Source organism: Lampetra fluviatilis, chromosome 12, assembly GCF_964198595.1.
Source record: "Lampetra fluviatilis chromosome 12, kcLamFluv1.1, whole genome shotgun sequence".
In the NCBI taxonomy this organism is placed as follows: Eukaryota; Metazoa; Chordata; class Hyperoartia; order Petromyzontiformes; family Petromyzontidae; genus Lampetra; species Lampetra fluviatilis.
The window spans coordinates 2,293,554-2,312,063 of record NC_136286.1 but is presented as its reverse complement, the minus strand read 5'-3'; the positions used below and the strand labels follow the sequence as shown (position 1 = coordinate 2,312,063).

The 18,510-nt window shown below is 48.4% G+C and overlaps 1 protein-coding gene across 1 annotated transcript in view; it reads left to right on the top strand.

Annotated features, from left to right (window-relative positions):
- Window positions 1-18,510, top strand: part of DGKQ (diacylglycerol kinase theta) — a 71,017-nt gene that overhangs the window by 20,085 nt on the left and 32,422 nt on the right. The window contains exons 5-10 of the mRNA XM_078861328.1: window positions 2,545-2,670; window positions 2,862-2,994; window positions 5,717-5,779; window positions 12,028-12,128; window positions 13,897-14,067; window positions 16,653-16,741. Of these exons, the coding sequence (XP_078717454.1) occupies window positions 2,545-2,670; window positions 2,862-2,994; window positions 5,717-5,779; window positions 12,028-12,128; window positions 13,897-14,067; window positions 16,653-16,741 (683 nt within the window). The remainder of the gene's footprint in view (window positions 1-2,544; window positions 2,671-2,861; window positions 2,995-5,716; window positions 5,780-12,027; window positions 12,129-13,896; window positions 14,068-16,652; window positions 16,742-18,510) is intronic.

Below are 18,510 nucleotides of genomic sequence, written 5' to 3'. Positions count from 1 at the left end.
ACTTCACGCTGTTTGAACAAGCAATGCTCCGTAGCCCAGGATGTTTATGGATGGCTTATTTTTAGACGTGGGAATTTACAAATAGGACGTGCGTTGTAAATCCACCGCATGCCAGTCCGCCGTACGTCTCAAAAGCGTTGGGCGTCGAGCGCATCCCCGCCCCCCTCTGCCCCCCCACCGCCCCCCCTCCCCTCCCCCCCCCAATTTTCACCGGTGTTTGCGGGGGAAGTCGGCACTGGAAATTGTTACGGGGAAAAACGCAGAATGCCTGCGACCAAATCAACCTGAATGCGTCCACCCTTCCTGGTGGATTTGGGAACCAAGCAGGGCCGAGGCTGGTTAGTTACATCAATGGCAGACTGCCGGAGAATACCAGGTGTTGTCAGCTTGGGCGGCCAGGTGTCCGAGAGACGACAGTCCAGGAAGGGACTCATTGAAATCCATTTGTGCGGAGGTCTACATGTTGAGACTTTTCTAGATAAAGAAATAATAATTTACATCCTGTCTGTCAGACTACTGCTGGATGAAGGCCTGCCCACGCCATGTCGGTCATAAAGGTTGTTCGGATATTACTCACCGTTTGATGTTAGCCATCGCTTGGAATTGTAGTGCATCTTGCGATCAACTATTATTATTGCGTCACAGTTCCAGTTTACTGGCGGAGTGGGTAGCATCGTTGTACGCAAGCTACACTCCAAAGTCTCTTGTCGTTGCCATAGAATGGGACGCCACAGTAGCAGTGTGAACACTGGACCTCACCACCTCCGATTAGCGCGGTTGGCTACGTACGGTGCGGAAGAAATTCAACAAATACATACATATGTGAAAGAGGGCTTCATAGCTCATCGGATTCCTCCAGTGTAAGTAAAGATTCTGATTCTAAATAAATTCGCTCGTCCCCCCTCGTCTCGGGACTTCACCGCAGGGTTGGCACACATGGCCCAGCAGGAGCGTGCGCCGCTTTGGGAGGCTCCTGCTCTCCGTGTGTATTTTTAGTGTCCGAAATTGCACGCAACGTTTTCCCCGATGGATACATAATCGATGCGGAACCCCAAATGTTCTCTCGGCGCGATGAAAATCGCCCGGTATTTGTACACGCTCCCGCAGTTGAATGAACGCAAAAACGGCCCATGCACGTAACGGTGCCAAGGGCCTAAAACGAGCGTTGTTTTCAGTTTTTATTTTTCGACGTGAGCCTCGGATGAGGCTCAAGCAGCTCTCGGAGACGTCAGGTTTTACATGTTATTTCGTTATCTGTAAACTGCCTAGATGAAAATAAAAAAAAACAACAGCAAGCGAACGAAATTATCTCAAGAGAGATGAAATCGGCGTGGGTGCAAGTGCCAGGTGGTTTATTACGCACGCGGATTGTGAGAGATGGTGATTGCAGGAGGGGCGGAGGCCTTCATCCAGCAGTGGATTGATCATGGCTAATAACGACGACGACGATGAGGATGATGAAATTCCCTATGTGACAGAGATATGATGCTATCAAACTGAATTGTAAAAAATAAAACTACTTCAAACCCGCTCTCTAGAGTCTTCTGTGTAAGACATTGATAATGAATCTCAATGGGCCCTTGCCTTGTTTAAATAAAAACGTTCAATCTCAATGGGCACTCCCCTGTGTAGATAAAGTACATTGGCAGAGATCATAAATCTCAATGGATCCGTGGCTTGTGAAATAAAAGGACCACTTGCTCAGTCAATCACCATTGGTTTATGGTCCAAGAGTTGACACAGACACTGATGTAAGAGGCAGATACATTTTAGTGGTACCAATTTCTTTATCAGCCATGGTCAATCCACTACTGGATGAAGGCCTGCCTAAGCCATACAGATCATTCACAGTCTTGCGGTGTAACGGTACATTTGATCATTCCTGCACATGAGCCCATCGCATCTCTCCCATCTCTCATCTATGTGTCATAGCAGGAAATATACTCTCCAACTCTCTTCTTCTCTGGGCACGTTGCTGCATTGTTTTTCATTGGTAGGTTTAGTGTTTCACAAGCACTGCAGCCTGTTCTTCTCCGCCTCGTTATTTCATCACTTTACTTAATCATTGTTGTACGACCAATAAAAGTGCATTTCACGTGACCAAATCACTAGGAATGTGCCCGATCTCATCTCATCTCGGAAGCTAAGCAGGCTGGAGCCTAGACAGGGCTTGGACGGGCGACCACCACATGTTGGCAAAGGGCCGCAGATCTACGTGCTGCCCAGCAGAATTGAAGTGTACTATAATCCACTCCTGTACTGTACTCATATGGTCCTGTGTCAATGCTCCTCATCTTCATATATTTAATGAGGTCATATAATCCCCACGACCTATGCGGCCTAGGGACGCCCTCATCCAGCAGTGGATTGAAAACTAATTTCTTATTTTTGTGTTTAGTTTATTGTCCTTCCCGCACACATATTAACACGGTTGGCTATGTACTGTGTGAAAGAAGTTCAACATGCATACAATCAGGGCGGTGCGTGTGTGCGAGCAAAGCGAATTGACGAGGGTGGCCGCGTCCGCCCCGTTGCTCCCAACAGGTCCTCTCCATCCACCACTGGCGAGAGGGAAACATGCCGTCGGGCTCGCGCTGCGAGGTGTGCCGCAAGGCGTGCAGCTCCTCCGAGGCGCTGTGCAGCATGCGCTGTGGTTGGTGTGGCCTCACTGTGAGTCCTCCTCCTAGTTGTTCCCGTGTCCCTACATCCACGTGTCCCTGTGTGACCACGTGTCCCTCTGTACCCTTTCTCACGCGTGTCCACGTTCTCACATCTCTCTGTCATGTCTCCCGAATACATGTCACCCCACGCTCACCCCCGTCCCGTGTCCCCCTTGTCTCTGCGTCCCCCCGCGTGCCCAGGTTCACTCCGGCTGCTGCTCCTCCATCCCCCCCGAGTGCTCCTTCGGGCGTCTCCATAGCCTGGTCCTTCCGCCGAACTGTGTGCGTCTCTACGGCAACCTGCATCTTCAGGAAACCATCGCCGCGGAGGCTGGTACGGAGGGGGGGCGGGGAGGACCGGGACTTATGTTCTACGCTTGGGATTATACTTCTGTGCTTTTTCTTTAAGGACTTGATTATCCGCAAGGCACTCTGGCTTCTTCCCACATGCAAAAACACTCACCCAAAAGGATTTCTCCAAACATCCTTTAATGCCAAACCCTCATGAAAAAGCTGTTAGTCGCATGACTGTTGTTTACACCTTTAGTCTGGAACGCCACCCCCCATGGGAGTTCGCCTTTTCGAGTCCTAGTTCAAGACTTACCACTTTCTATAAATGACTGTCTCGTCCTGTACGAGGAGTCTTCATGGCCTCCTTTGCCCATCTGCGCTGTAGCCTCCCACCCACCTACCCACCCACCCACTCCCTCCCTGCCCTCCCCTCCCAAAATAAACCTATAACAAAAATCTCCTCCATTCAAATGTCTATGTACTCCTACAAGTCTCTTGAGATGTGGTTTGCATTTACCATGTGGCCAGACAACCAAAGTGTCATCGACATAAAATACACTTAATGCATTTTTAAATAATCTAAATGTACAAAATTAGGCCATCCAGTTCACCATGGAAATGGAGGTGAACAACACACTCCCCTTCCTAGATATTTTGCTTGGACGCGGTCTAAATGGTAAAATAACAGCATCTACCGAAAGGGAACGCACACTGACGCCTATCTGAATGCAGATTCGCATCATCGCCCAGCACAGAAATCATCTCTCATCAAGGCACTCATACATCGGGCAAAAACAGTGTCAGATTGTGAAAGTCTAAGGAGAGAGATTAAACATGTTAAAGAAGCACAACGACTGAATGGCTACAATAATTCTCAAATTAACAGAGCATTAAATGCCAAACCAAGACCGAACAACAATACTGCTGAAAGTGATCAGATTATCAAAACAATTAAAATACCATATATCTCAGGAGTAACTGACAAATTAGCCCGTGTTTTGCAAAAGCAAAACATTAAAGTAAGATTTGGCACGGTACACAAAATTCTAAAACTAGTGTCTTGTACTAAAGATGAATTACAGAAGTTATCAACAGAAGGTGTATATCGGATCAATTGCTTATGCGGTAAATGCTATATTGGACAGATGGGACGTAACATCAGCGTAAGACTAAAAGAACACCAAAGGAATATTAAATTATCTCAAACACAGCTGTCAGCTTTCCAACAAGGACACTCAATTGATTTGATACCGTTGAAGTGTTATGCAAAACTAATTATTACTGGCCAAGAATAATTAGAGAATCCATCGAAATTGAGAAAAATACAAATAATTGAACTGCTCTCTAGCGCAGCCTGGAAGCGTATTATTACATGCTAATTGGCTGATTACTGATCTTTTACATAATTGCAACATAATTGCAATAACCCCCCTACCTCTGCCTCTGATCTCGAAACCTTTTCGGGTTCAACAATGATGACGTCATCCTGCAATGTTTTAAACCGTAAGCAGATGGATGGCTTCACTATTCTGGCAAATCGCCCGAAGATGCTGGATGTAATTACCAGCAAAACGTCGTCGTACTCAAATTCTAAATGTTGTGGATTCACTCTTCAAACACACCGGTGGGCTGAAGAAGTAACTAATTGGCATTTTGTTAACGTGACGCATTTATTACTGATTGGCCGTTTTGGGTGGTGGAGGGTTGCGACACATTTATAATAACGCGATCTAAACCCAAAAACCTTTATTATGAATAACAGGTACTGCTATTTTATTGCACGCAAACGACAAGAAGTACAAGAACAATGTCCATGCATAATGTACGTTGATTACCATATGAATAACCCAACCAGCAATGGATACGCATTGTAATTTATATGCGTTTTCATTAATCCCCACCCCCTTCACACAAGAAGGGCTCACATCATCACATCTATCCCTCTATTAAGGAACAAAACAGGAGGATTTCTCCGCAAATCTGGCTGTTGTCTGATGAAGCTAGTTGTAATTACTGGCGAAACGTCGTACTCAGAATGAAAATGTCGTGGCTTTGCTCTCCCAACACACCAGTGTGCTGTACTAGTAAGGAATTGGCACGTTCTGTTTGCGTGACAAACCTTGCTAATTGGTTGTGTCGGGTGGTGGCGGGTTTAACGACACATGCATATTTACGTGATCTAACCCAAAAAAAACCTATATTATGAATATAATACGTCATCTTCATCATCGGCCATGTTCAGTCCATTGCTGGGTGAAGGCCTCCCCAAGCTGCTGCCAGCCCCCACGATCCCATGATGCAACAATCTGCCCAGCGCCTGCGCACGATCGAATCCCCATCACTGGCCAGTCTACCTGGTACCTGCACACACTCCATTTATATATGTCTAGGAAAGTTTCTCTACGTCTCAGTGGTCTTTGCTCAAGAGTGTCCCAGAGAAGGATGTTTGGCCGTTTTTCCATTACGAAGGGATTTGCATGTGGGAGGAAACCAGTGAAACCCGAGAACACGCACCACACATTTGACAGATAATATCAAATATATTTCGGGTGACCGATTACCCGCAGTATTGTTAATATCATAATAATTTGATATTTATTAGCGCGTGCGTGAAAAACGTTGTCGACTGCTCCGTGCGACTTTCTCTAGCACAATCGCGGCCTCAGCGTTTCGAGACCTTGCACGCAGCTTTTGCAACAAGCGTGCGATCGTGCGTTTTGACCATGAGGCTTTGCTTTTTCTGCGTGCATTGTGTGTGATCGCAGATGGCGGGGGCAGTCAACCGGGTCCTCTGAATAAAGACTCTCCTGTTAATACACCTGAAACAGGTGCGTGCGTGTGTGCTCGTGGGGGTGTGTGCATGTGGAGCTGGTCGTGGAGTGGTTAGCGCAGTGTTTTGAATCTGCCGACCCGAGTTCAATTCCAGTTCATGGCCAACATCGGGGGCGAATATCTGAAATGGTCCTGGTCCTCCCCTGGGTCGACTCAGCCATAAATGAGTACTTGGTGTGGTGACCAGACGTGGTTCTGGCCCCACCACCCTCTTGTGCACTGTGCAGCCCTTCATAGGTGCTTGATAAAAGCACTTCCCCTAACAGCTTGTGTATGCCACACAGGTGGTCTTTGTCTTTATATGTACGTGTTTGTGTGTGGAAACTGGGGACCGGAAGCAGTAGTAGTTTGTCCACTGCACCACGATCCCGGATACCTGGGTTCAATACTCGTCCCTGGAAAGCTTCAATGGCACGTATAATCTTTATCTGTCCTGGTCCTCCTTTAATTCCAACTCATTCTAGCATGAGTACCTGGCTATGGCTTGTAAACATCACTACTGGCGAGACAAATGGGGTTTGGCAATAAAGTTGACCACATTCACACCCTCGCGTATCGTGCCAACCTTAACAGGTGCTCGCTAACGTCGCTTGCCTCAACGGCCGAACGCGGGGCTCGTCGTCCACGCCCGTGTGTGCGCACGCAACACGCCTGCGCACCTCGCCTCCTCGCCTCCGTGCCTCTCGTCACATCGGCGTTGTTTGCAAGGTTTAACATTCGGCTTAATTTCCGCAACCGTAACGGCTCACTCGGCTAAACCCTCCGCTGCTGCTGACAACCATTGTAACAACAACAACGACAACAACAACATCACCGTCGACAGCGGCAGTATCACCCGATCGCTTTGTTTGCTCGGCGCCTTTTGGTGGCGGTACGCCGTCGCAAAGCGTGACCGTAATAACACGGCGACCTCCGTGTCTGTCGACGCGGCGCACCGCACCTGACCTTGGAGGTTCTCGACCTCTTGTCAGCGGTCGGCCTCGCTCACGTCTCCACGTCACCCTGACAATTTCGCTTGTGGTTTTCAGACCCAATGTTCGACCCGTAACGATTCAACTCCCGCTCCGTCCCCCCGTCCAGCCCCCAGCTCCTACCTCCTCCCACCACCATGGTGATGTAGAGTAATACATGGGCCCTGGTGCACGGAATCAATTGGTGGGTGGGGGGGGGCAACCTTCTCCAATGTCCGCATTGTTCTTTGTAGCTCGACGCTTGTGCAATTGCACCGCCAGCAAACTTGATAGCTTTGAACGCTTCTTTCCCCTACAGCGATTCTATAAGTTGCTACGATTTCACTCAGGGGTCTGCTACTTTCTCTTATTTTTACTGTCTCATTAGTATTTTTTCCCATGTTGTCTGGCCACATGGTAGTGCGAAAACATTTTTTTCCCGATTTTTCTTTTGGGGTCGACCCAAAAAGCCCATTGAATGCCAGACACGGTACATCCAATAAGGTAGAACCGACACGGTACATACGACACGGTACATACGACACGGTACATCTGACATGGTACATTTGCCACGGTACTTCCGCCCACGTTATTTCAGGGAGGAGGGTGGGGCATCATTTCCCTGCTTGGCTCTGGTGACAAAAGGGAAAGTAATGAGAGGCGGCCCCACTTTTTGTATCAATTTATTTTGTATCTTAGCTCAGTCCACCCAAAACAGCGGTCGGTGCAGACACGCCGCATGGCAATACTTGGCCTCCGCAGCGTTTGTTAACTTCTTGGTGCAACCGACATTTCAATGAGCTGAGCTCTTAATCTGTTTGATTTTTTAAAAATGCTCGTTGCTCTCAGCAGACATCATGAAGGGGTACGCGAGTGATGGAAAAATGCCGTGGTCTGTGGTGGTGTGTTTTGCGGCGCATGTGGCATGCCGCCTTGCGACTGTGATAAGCGGCAGTTGTGGGGCGGCGGGGGGCAGTGTTTGCACGGTGCGTGGGCAGCACTGGGTTGGGTAATTCTCGTGGTTTGTTGTTTGTTAAGTAAATCCTCTACTCCTCCCCTCTCCTCCTCCTCCCCTTTCCTCTTCCTCCCCTCTCCTCCTGTCTTCCCCCCTCTCCCCCTCCTCTCCGGCTCCTCCACCACCCCCCCTGTCCTCCTCGCTTCCCGCAAGGCTCCCCACGTCACAGCACCTTCATTCTTGGGCACAATTTTAATTTCACAGGAATGTAACGCGCAGCTGTTTCATCTTCACCCCCCTCCTCTCTTTTTTCTCCCCTTCTCTTGCGCAACGTGTACAGTCGTGGTGCGTGTAATTGTCTCTGTCCTTGTTTCGTCAAAACAAAAACAGAAATTAATTTGGGCAAATGTTTACATGCAGCGGTGGAGTCTCGTTACTGCTGGCGGGGGGGGGGGTTAGGGACACGTGGAACCACACCCAGCCTGTGTTGTAGCCTATCTATACTCTGGCTGCACAGTTCAGATGACCAGGTTCGATTCCAAGCAATGTTTGTTGATACTGTTTAAAAAAAAATGGAGCATTTCTCCCTGATCAGTTTGTTTTAGTTATTGTGTCAGGACATTTGTAATTTAGAACTTATTTTTGTGTTTAGTTTGTTGTCCTTTCCTCGCATCTCTGATTAGCACGGTTGACTACGTACGGTGCGAAAGAAGTTCAACACACATACATGACTAAATAAATGTTTATTTAGCAGTGCATCACTCTGTGTCAGAGAATTACCCCAGAAGAAGATACGATAACTACTTCTGAAATCCCTTCCTGTGATATCTTTTTATCTACCTTGCCAATGTAAAAAGTGGCAATCATAAAACATTGTAAAATTAATAACAATAAAATATATAATTTACTTATCTATCCAGGAGAGGCAAACTGAGTCCGAGGACTATTTTTAGGAGGGTCCTGCATTGGATTTTGATATTTTAAAATGTTTTCAGACAATTAATGATGAGTGTTTATTTCTTACACAAGTGGGAGGAAAACGGAGCACCCGACGAAAACCCACGCTCGAGAGGGGGCAACGCTTGATCCCCGTACAGATGGAAACATATGGCGTTTAGCCCACTTTACTGTGCTCATCGGATTCCTCCAGTATAAGGAAATATTCTGAAATATGATTCCCTCAGGCCCCTCTGTTTGCTATAAGGGGGAGGGGAATTGCCTAAAACAGGGGTCCTCAAACTACGGCCCGCGGGCCACATGCGGCCCGCCGAGGACATTTATCCGGCCCATGGTCACTAATTGGGCTGCGCTTGTGAGCACTGATTTGGCTGCGCTGGTGAGCACTGATTGAGCTGCGGCGGTGGGCACTGATTGAGCTGCGGCGGTGGGCACTCATTGGGCTGCGCTGGTGAATGGTTCAATGGGCCAATTGACTGGACTTGCCCCCCAGGCCTAAGGCTGCCAGCCCACCCCTGGCTGCGCTTGACTGGCTCTCCCTCCCTCAGCTCCCTCACTTGCCCCTTGGCTCCACTCCCAGTGATATTCCTGTGTGCTGGGGATGTACTGCGATCTGTGAACAAAACTGCAGAAGTAATAAACTTTTTAATGGCACCCGCACCAGTGTGAGCCTGGGGTAAAAGCGGAGTTCCCCCAATCAGACTGCATTGATGGGCAGTGCAGTCTGTATGTCTCTGTGTGGGCAAAGTTATTGCTGGTATATTGTTTTTGTAGCGCTGTATATATATTGGTATTTTACTAATAGCAATTTTGACTCCCTAGGAAACTGATGTCAAGAAAGAGAAAAATTGACTCGGAGTGTAGGATATTCAAAGAACAGTGGACTTATGATTACTTTTTCATGCAGTACAAGGAACGAGCTGTGTGTCTGATATGCCAGAATATAGTGTCTGTATTCAAAGAATACAAATTACGTCGACACTATGAAACTCAACATAAAGATAAATATGATTGTTTGGTCGGAGAAGTGAGAAAAGATAAAATATTAAAACTGAAAAATACATTAACAACTCAGCAAAATACTTTTGTGAAGCAGAAGCAACTAAATATTTCATCACTGCGAGCAAGTTTTCAAGTTGCCAAGCTAATAGCGTGCACTGGCAGACCATTCGTGGAGGGAGAATTTGTTAAAGAATGCCTTATTTCTGTTGCCAAAGAGATGTGTCCAGAGAAGGCCGATTTATTTAGTACAGTGAGTCTTTCAGGACCTACAATTACACGGAGGATTGAAGAAATGGGAGACAATTTGCATCAGCATTTGCAAAACTCCACAAAAAATTTTTCCTATTTTTCCTTGGCACTCGACGAAAGCAATGATGTTCGTGATTCTGCACAACTTCTAATTTTTATTCGTGGGATGAATGACTATTTCGAAGTCACAGAAGAGCTTGCTGCACTGCAAAGCATCAAAGGAACAACTACAGGAGAGGATATCTATGAAAAGGTTTGCCAAACTGTGAATGGTTTGGAGCTGAATTGGGCTAAACTAGCCAGTGTGACAACTGATGGTGCTCCTAGCATGGTGGGGTCTAAGAAAGGAGTAATTGCTCGCATTAACCAAGAGATGGACAAACATAACCATTCTCATCCAATAGCCATACACTGCCTCATCCACCAACAAGCGCTGTGTAGTAAATCACTGAAGTGGAACTCTATTATGAAAATTGTGGTATCTTGTGTTAACTTCATTAGAGCCCATGCAGTAAACCACAGACAATTTCAGGAATTTCTGTCTGAACTAAATGTTGACTATGAAGATGTTCTGTACCACACAGAAGTCCGTTAGCTGAGTCGAGGGAGAGTTTTGAAACGTTTCTATGACTTACTTCCACAGATTACAGCTTTTCTGCTTTCAAAAAACAAAGAAGTACCAGAGCTCAATGATGCAGAATGGAAATGGCACCTTGCCTTTCTGACAGATGTAACAGAGCTACTCAACAGTTTCAATGTGCAACTTCAAGGAAAGGGGAAGCTGCTCTGTGATATGCAATCACATGTCAAAGCATTTGAAGTAAAATTAGGCCTCCTCATCAAACAAGTTAAGGAGGAAAACTTCTGCCATCTCCCCACAACTCAAAATCTGTTAGCGGAAAAACCATTGGTTGCAATTCCCAAACAAAACATGTGTGGATTCACTGGAAAAATTGCAAAAGGAGTTCCAATTTAGATTTAAAGAGCTTCATCTCCATGAACAGGACATACAGCTTTTCCGTAACCCATTTTCTATTGACACTGAAAATGTGGATACAATTTACCAAATGGAACTGGCTGAACTGCAGAATTGTGACTCTCTGAAAGACGCATTCAAGCCAAGCAGCCTTCATAATTTCTATGCATCTCTCCCCTCTGAGACATATCCTCATCTCAGGAACCATGCACTCAAAATGGCAACCATCTTTGGCAGCACTTATGTCTGTGAACAGACTTTTTCCAGAATGAAACATTTGAAATCTCCAACCAGATCTAGACTAACGGATGCACACTTGCATCACTTGTTACGACTAGCAGTGACTAATATGGAACCGGACATTGACCATCTCATTAGCCAAAAGCAGGCCCATAGTTCCCATTGAAATACTGGCAAGTTTGTTGATTTAACTTTACTTGTTCTTCATTTTAAATATTTTATTTGTTCCCGTTTTGTTTCTTCACTTCAAAATAAGATATATGCAGTGTGCATAGGAATTTGTTCATAGTTTTTTTTTAACTATAGTCCGGCCCTCCAACGGTCTGAGGGACAGTGAACTGGCCCCCTGTTTAAAAAGTTTGAGGACCCCTGGCCTAAAACATGACCCATTGTACATTGTCCCTGTTCACGGCAACAGTGTGGAGTGTGTTTTCTTTTATCCACACACTGGGAGCCACACCTTTGTCAGCTGCTGACATACATACGTGTTTGTGTGTATTAATACACCGTACAAAGCCAACTGCGCTAGTCAGATGTGGCAGGGGGAGGGCAAGACAACTATCTAAACTCAAAAAACAGTTAATAAATAAATTAGTTTTCAATCTAGATGATTTGAAAGTGCATAGCTCCAGTGGCTTCCTAATAACGGAAGGAAGAGCGTTCCAGACGGCTGCAACAGCGCATCTGAAAGCGTGCGATGCGGTGACTGTCTTTTTTCGATGGTTAGCCAAAAGCCGCTGCTGCGAGGATGACCGGAGCTCGCGTGACGGTTTATACTCCTTGACGAGATCAGCGAGGTGCTGTGGTTCATTTGCGGCAAGAACTTTGTGTGTAATGAGCGCGACCTTAGAATGTATTTGTTCGGTAAGCGGAAGCCAACGCCGCTGAAGATGGCGTCTCTCTTTATCGGGACAGGCAAGCAGAAGATGAAGGTGTTTGACGGCGACGAAGCGGCTCGTGCCGGGCGCTACCACACGGTCTCCGTGCCACGCATAAGCCGAACGGACGACGTCGTGGTAACGCACGCACGTCCGCATCAGCAACACCGTGCCCCCCAAATCGCCCCCAATCCAATCCTGCACCAAGTTCAAGGACGCACCACTCACAGCCTTCAAGATCCTCTGGGGACTGTCCCTGTCTACCTCAGCCCTCTCAACTCACTCTACTCCCCCTCCACACACTCTCCTGTATCTCCCCTCTCATCTCACTCTACTCCCCTCCACACACTCTCCTGTATCTCCCCTCTCATCTCACTCTACTCCCCCTCCACACACTCTCCTGTATCTCCCCTCTCAACTCACTCTAATCCCCTCCACACACTCTCCTGTATCTCCCCTCTCATCTCACTCTACTCCCCTCCACACACTCTCCTGTATCTCCCCTCTCATCTCACTCTACTCCCCCTCCACACACTCTCCTGTATCTCCCCTCTCAACTCACTCTAATCCCCTCCACACGCTCTCCTGTATCTCCCCTCTCAACTCACTCTACTCCCCTCCACACGCTCTCCTGTATCTCCCCTCTCATCTCACTCTACTCCCCTCAACACACTCTCCTGTATCTCCCCTCTCAACTCACTCTACTCCCCCTCCACACGCTCTCCTGTATCTCCCCTCTCATCTCACTCTACTCCCCTCCACACGCTCTCCTGTATCTCTCCTCTCAACTCACTCTACTCCCCCTCCACACGCTCTCCTGTATCTCCCCTCTCATCTCACTCTACTCCCCCTCCACACGCTCTCCTGTATCTCCCCTCTCATCTCACTCTACTCCCCCTCCACACGCTCTCCTGTATCTCCCCTCTCAACTCACTCTACTCCCCCTCCACACGCTCTCCTGTATCTCCCCTCTCATCTCACTCTACTCCCCTCCACACGCTCTCCTGTATCTCTCCTCTCAACTCACTCTACTCCCCCTCCACACGCTCTCCTGTATCTCCCCTCTCATCTCACTCTACTCCCCTCCACACGCTCTCCTGTATCTCTCCTCTCAACTCACTCTAATCCCCCTCCTTCCACTCTCCTGTATCTCCCCTCTCATCTCATTCTACTCCCCCTCCTTCCACTCTCCTGTATCTCCCCTCTCAACTCACTCTACTCCCCCTCCACACGCTCTCCTGTATCTCCCCTCTCATCTCACTCTACTCCCCCTCCACACACTCTCCTGTATCTCCCCTCTCATCTCACTCTACTCCCCCTCCACACGCTCTCCTGTATCTCCCCTCTCATCTCACTCTACTCCCCTCCACACGCTCTCCTGTATCTCCCCTCTCAACTCACTCTAATCCCCCTCCTTCCACTCTCCTTTATCTCCCCTCGCAACTCACTCTACTCCCCCTCCACACACTCTCCTGTATCTCCCCTCTCATCTCACTCTACTCCCCTCCACACGCTCTCCTGTATCTCCCCTCTCATCTCACTCTACTCCCCTCCACACGCTCTCCTGTATCTTCCCTCTCATCTCATTCTCCTCCCCCTCCACACATTCTCCTGTATCTCCCCTCTCAACTCACTCTACTCCCCCTCCACACGCTCTCCTGTATCTCTCCTCTCAACTCACTCTACTCCCCCTCCACACGCTCTCCTGTATCTCCCCTCTCATCTCACTCTACTCCCCTCCACACGCTCTCCTGTATCTCCCCTCTCATCTCACTCTCCTCCCCCTCCACACGCTCTCCTGTATCTCTCCTCTCAACTCACTCTACTCCCCTACTTGCCCTGTCAGTCTTTCTGTCGTAAGTCTCAATGGGGGGGAGTTGCTGACCATCCTCTCTGTGTCGGGCAGGAGGCAGCCCTGCGAGAGTACTTCCTCCCGGGAAACCCCACGGACTACGAGCTGCGGAGTCTCAGCCTTGGGATGCTTTTCAGCCCCGAAGACAGCTTTCTCCACGGCAACGGTCACCTGGGCGACGACCCGGGCACAGAGGGCGACCCCGGAAACCAGCAGTTTGTCCAGGTGAGAGCATGGCGACCGCTATCAACCTGCCGGGGTATCTTGAAATGATCACGTCACGGCCGCCGGGCCGGTTCTGCCTCTTGCAGACAACGGCTTTACATTTGGACGTATTGAAAATACAATGGTTCAGCATAACACACCAGTTCTCATAAACGGCAACCGCGTCCATGTAGACGCAGTTGCCATTGATTAAACTGCTGACTCTCCAGCTGACGATGAAGCTTGAACAGACGCTGTAGCCGTTACTGACGCTCCACCAGAAGAAAATTTCCCAGCCGTTGCTATTTGCCGCTGACTGAGCTGCTGCTGTAGACCCACCAGGTAAAGATGAGGCCCGAACTGACGATGTCGCTGTTGCCGTTGAGTGAGCTGCACTCTTTCCATCATAAGTTACCTTAGATTCAGAGGCTGCTTTCCTATTTGCAATATGTGAGACGAGTCGTAATCTTTTGATGCCACTGTCCGCCAAGAAATGATTCCCGAAATTAATCGAGGAACCATCCGACCAAGTCTTGGGCACGAGTCAAATCTGCCTTGGGAACTCGGAGCCAATCGTCATCAGGCTGGGTGCTTTTCGGCAACAGACTGTGAAGCTTCGTGTTCAGCCACTCATTAAATGTGTCTTCCGACTGCTTCGACATCACGACGACTGATTTTGACGCACCCCGTAAGATTTTCATTATTGCAAATTTTTGTTTTTAATGCTGCGCACCGGTGTTCCGCCAATACGTTCATTTGTAAAGCGCCTATTGTGGAATACGCTTCTCCAGAGTGCAATAACGTTCATTCGTAGAGCACAGCCACCGGATGTAACGAGCTGCAGTGTAACGATTGCCCCCCCCCCCCACCACCTCGCGACTCGGTGAATTGTGACGGTTCGGGGGGGGGGGGGTCAGAATTCGATGAAAAGAATCGATTCTCTTTTTCAACGTTTCGGCGAACGGTCGCGCCGCTATCAGCTGACGTGAACCCGTTACCCACAGCGTACGCTGATCAGATTGACGGCCGAGGAATGTAACGCATCTGAAAGGATGTCCGCAGTTGAAATTATCCCGTGTGCTAGGTCAGGGGTGGCCAAGCTGTAACAGACCAAGAGCCAATTAGTGCCCGTGAGTTTTGCAACGAGCCAATTGTGTTTATATTGACAGTTTTTGGCACAGCACAGGAGACATACTGTGATAGTAGCGCGTTCTACGTTATGCCCCTTCTTCGATAGAGCCGCATGTGGTGGATTAAAGAGCCGCATGCGGCTCTGGAGACACCAGTTGGCCACATTGCAGGATAGCGACGACGACAAGGTGAAGGCATGGGCAGCGGGCCTTTATCCGACGGTGGATTGATCATGGCTGATGATAATGAACAGGTCCCTGCGGGGGCTGGTAGGAACGAATAACCAAAGAATATAAACATAATGTATTATTACACTTGTTTAGCCAGGAAAGCCTCACTGAGTCTAAAGGTTTTTGTAGGGTCCTGCCAAGTGTTTGCAGTAGGGGGCGATGTTGCTACACCTAATCGGACATTGGACGGACGGACGATATAATCTATTGTAGGCTGGTTCACTTCGTTCCTACCAGTATGATGTTAGTGATGAGAATGGAGGAACGTAAATCGTGCAATTCGATGCGTGCATGTATCCATAGTATTGAGTATTGACATTGGGTTCGTTGACCTCTGTGATTGTAAGCGACGCCTGAAAGCGTTTTGTGTAAGGAATTCACAATTGGAACATGGCTCGAGAAGCACGTGCGTGTGCGTTGAGCAGCTGATTGCCGTACCTGGATAAAATGACACAGCCTGACTTTGGCTGAGTTGTGAAACACTTAGGAAGGATGTGCGTGTTGCAAGCATTATTGGTGGAGTGTTTGGATGAAGAGCGTGGTGTTATCCATCAATAAAAACGTATTTTACTAAGGTCAGGCCCACTTAGCTATATAGCTTTTTTTCAGAAGTGACCTGGCCACAATTGATAGCCAACCAAGTGGCTGATCATGTGGGAATTTATAACGCGTGTTTCTAAATGTGGAGGGAAAAACCGGAGGACTCGGAGAAAAAATCAACGCAACCACGGGAAGAACATGCAAACTCCAAATATACATTCGTCAGGGTTGTGATTGAACCCACGACTTTCTGCATACCAGGTGAGGTAGTTAACATCTCACTACCATGGCACTGCTGATTTGCTGTATTCCAGCATTCCAACCGGGAATTACAGAGGGGAACCTGTCTTAAACGTATGACTGTACTCCAGCCTCAGTAACCGATACACAAATATATTTAAATGTGGTATTATTGACAATTAACGGCTTCATGTGGTCGGGCCAGGAGGGGAATGGATGTCTCCTGTGGGTTCGGCAGTGTGAAAGGACAGAGATTTGCGTGAATATGGCACCCGTTCAATGAGTCCTTGAATTTAAAAAGCCCAGTACATTATCACGTCATCTCAACCGATCCAATCTCCGCTATGGTACGCTTGCCAACAGGACCCCCGCCCCCCACCAGTGGAAACGTTCCCGACACGGTATTTTCTAATTTTGTGAGTTTGAACCGTGACGCTGGAACACACGGCCTCCTCTTGTGTGCAGGTGTTCCGGGACACCCTCCCGGAGGCGTACGTGATCCGGGCGAAGCGCTCCTCCTCCGAGGTTGTGAAGATCTACGCTGACTGGCTATGGTGAGCCCTGCTCCCCGCGCTGCTCCCCGTTCTGCTCTCTGCCCTACTCCCTGCGCTACTTTCCATGCTGCTGCTCCCTGTGCTACCCCCCACGTTGCTACCCTCGCTCCTCTCCATGCTGCTACCCTCGCGAGCTCTCCATGATGCTCTCCCCCACGTTGCTGCCCGTGCTGCTCCCCACGCTACTCTCCGCTGCGTTTGCTTGAGCAAGCAATTGTAGCGGCCATGATGATGATGTGACCCTTGCCTGTACATTCAGAGCTTACGACCCCGGATGCGGTCAAGTTACTCTGTACTTCGTTAGAACACCTCGTTAAGTGGAGGAGGCCTAGACCTCAGCCACAGACTTCATGGTGCTTGTTCTTTCCTGCGGAAATGATCATGCGAGTTGAGATGCGTTGTCAGTTGGCCTGCAGTTAGCAGTAGAGCAAGTAGGTTGCGAGCACACATGCACTACCGCTCACGGTAGACCTCTCCACGGCGCGGCTCACAACCCCCTCTCCTCACCAAACACCGACATCGTCACTGCCAGGCGCAGTTTAACCGTGGCAGCCCCCGCCGTCTGGAATGCGGCCATCATCTTCCCGCTGCACATTCTCAGCGGCGACGTTCATTCTGCACCGACTTGAATAGACACTTAAAGGCCCCACCCTCTCTCTTAAAGGCTCCACCTCTCTCACCTGGCTTTTGAGCGACACTCAGCTTGGCTCCACGCCTCATAGCCATGGTCATTTATGTCCTTGAATCATTGCGTGCATTACTTATTGCATTATTATCATTATAATTTCCGATATATTTTTTTTCACGTTCTTCTTTTGTATGCATGGCTTTTCTCCGGGCACTCTATTTCCTCCCACGTGTAAAACGCTTGATACGATGTTGGTCAAGCTTTCCACGCCGGATGATCTTGAAAACACATTTCTCAAAGCCTCGGTGAGGCTTTCCTGGGTACAATTAAGCGCCGTTATTAGTTTGCATTGATCATCTTTGTTCCGCAGAGTGTGCATGCGTGCCGTGGAGGTCTCGCCTCCTCCCACAGCTCATTAATTTGCGGCCACGCGCGATCAAACCTCAATGCACGTGCCGCCAGGCTGCACCGCGCGCGATTCATCGCTGTGGCTGTGCAGCAGCTCGCTTTAATTGTGACACGAATGTTCTTTGAAGGCGCCGTTGTATTTTTATATTTTAATTACGCGCTCTTATGCAATCGCTCGCCGTGCGCTTATTAATTATTTCGTGTGTACCATAATTAAAATTTAAGATTAGTATCAATTAACTGTAGCTGCCGTCAGTGCAAGAGAAGTTACTTTGTACTGCTGCAGTTCGGCAGAGGGAATTCATTGTTGGGCAAATATCGGTGCATCCGAGTTGTTAATGTTGTGCCACAGGAACTGTCAGCGTCTTCTGACTGGAATCGTTTTTCAAAGTTATTTTGTCCTTTTACCACTTTTGTTGGAATTTGTGTGGTCGGTGTAATGACACGAAGCGTCCATTGGGACCTCCCGTAGAGCAGTGCAAACCCCCCGGGTGTTTTGAGAATAGCCTGCCTGCGGAAAGCGATGGCACAAAACTAGAGCTAGATCTCCCTATTGGTGACTTCTTTTTAATACAATCATTTAAGGGCATACAATCCCACATGCCCTGCTGTGGAGAAATGTTCGTCACATGGCAGTCTTAACCAACAGAATTCTCAAGAGCTAGAATTTTGGCAGATTCAGTTGCAAACCAAATTTTATTTAGATGCTTGCGCAGTCGGCGTTTCCTATGCC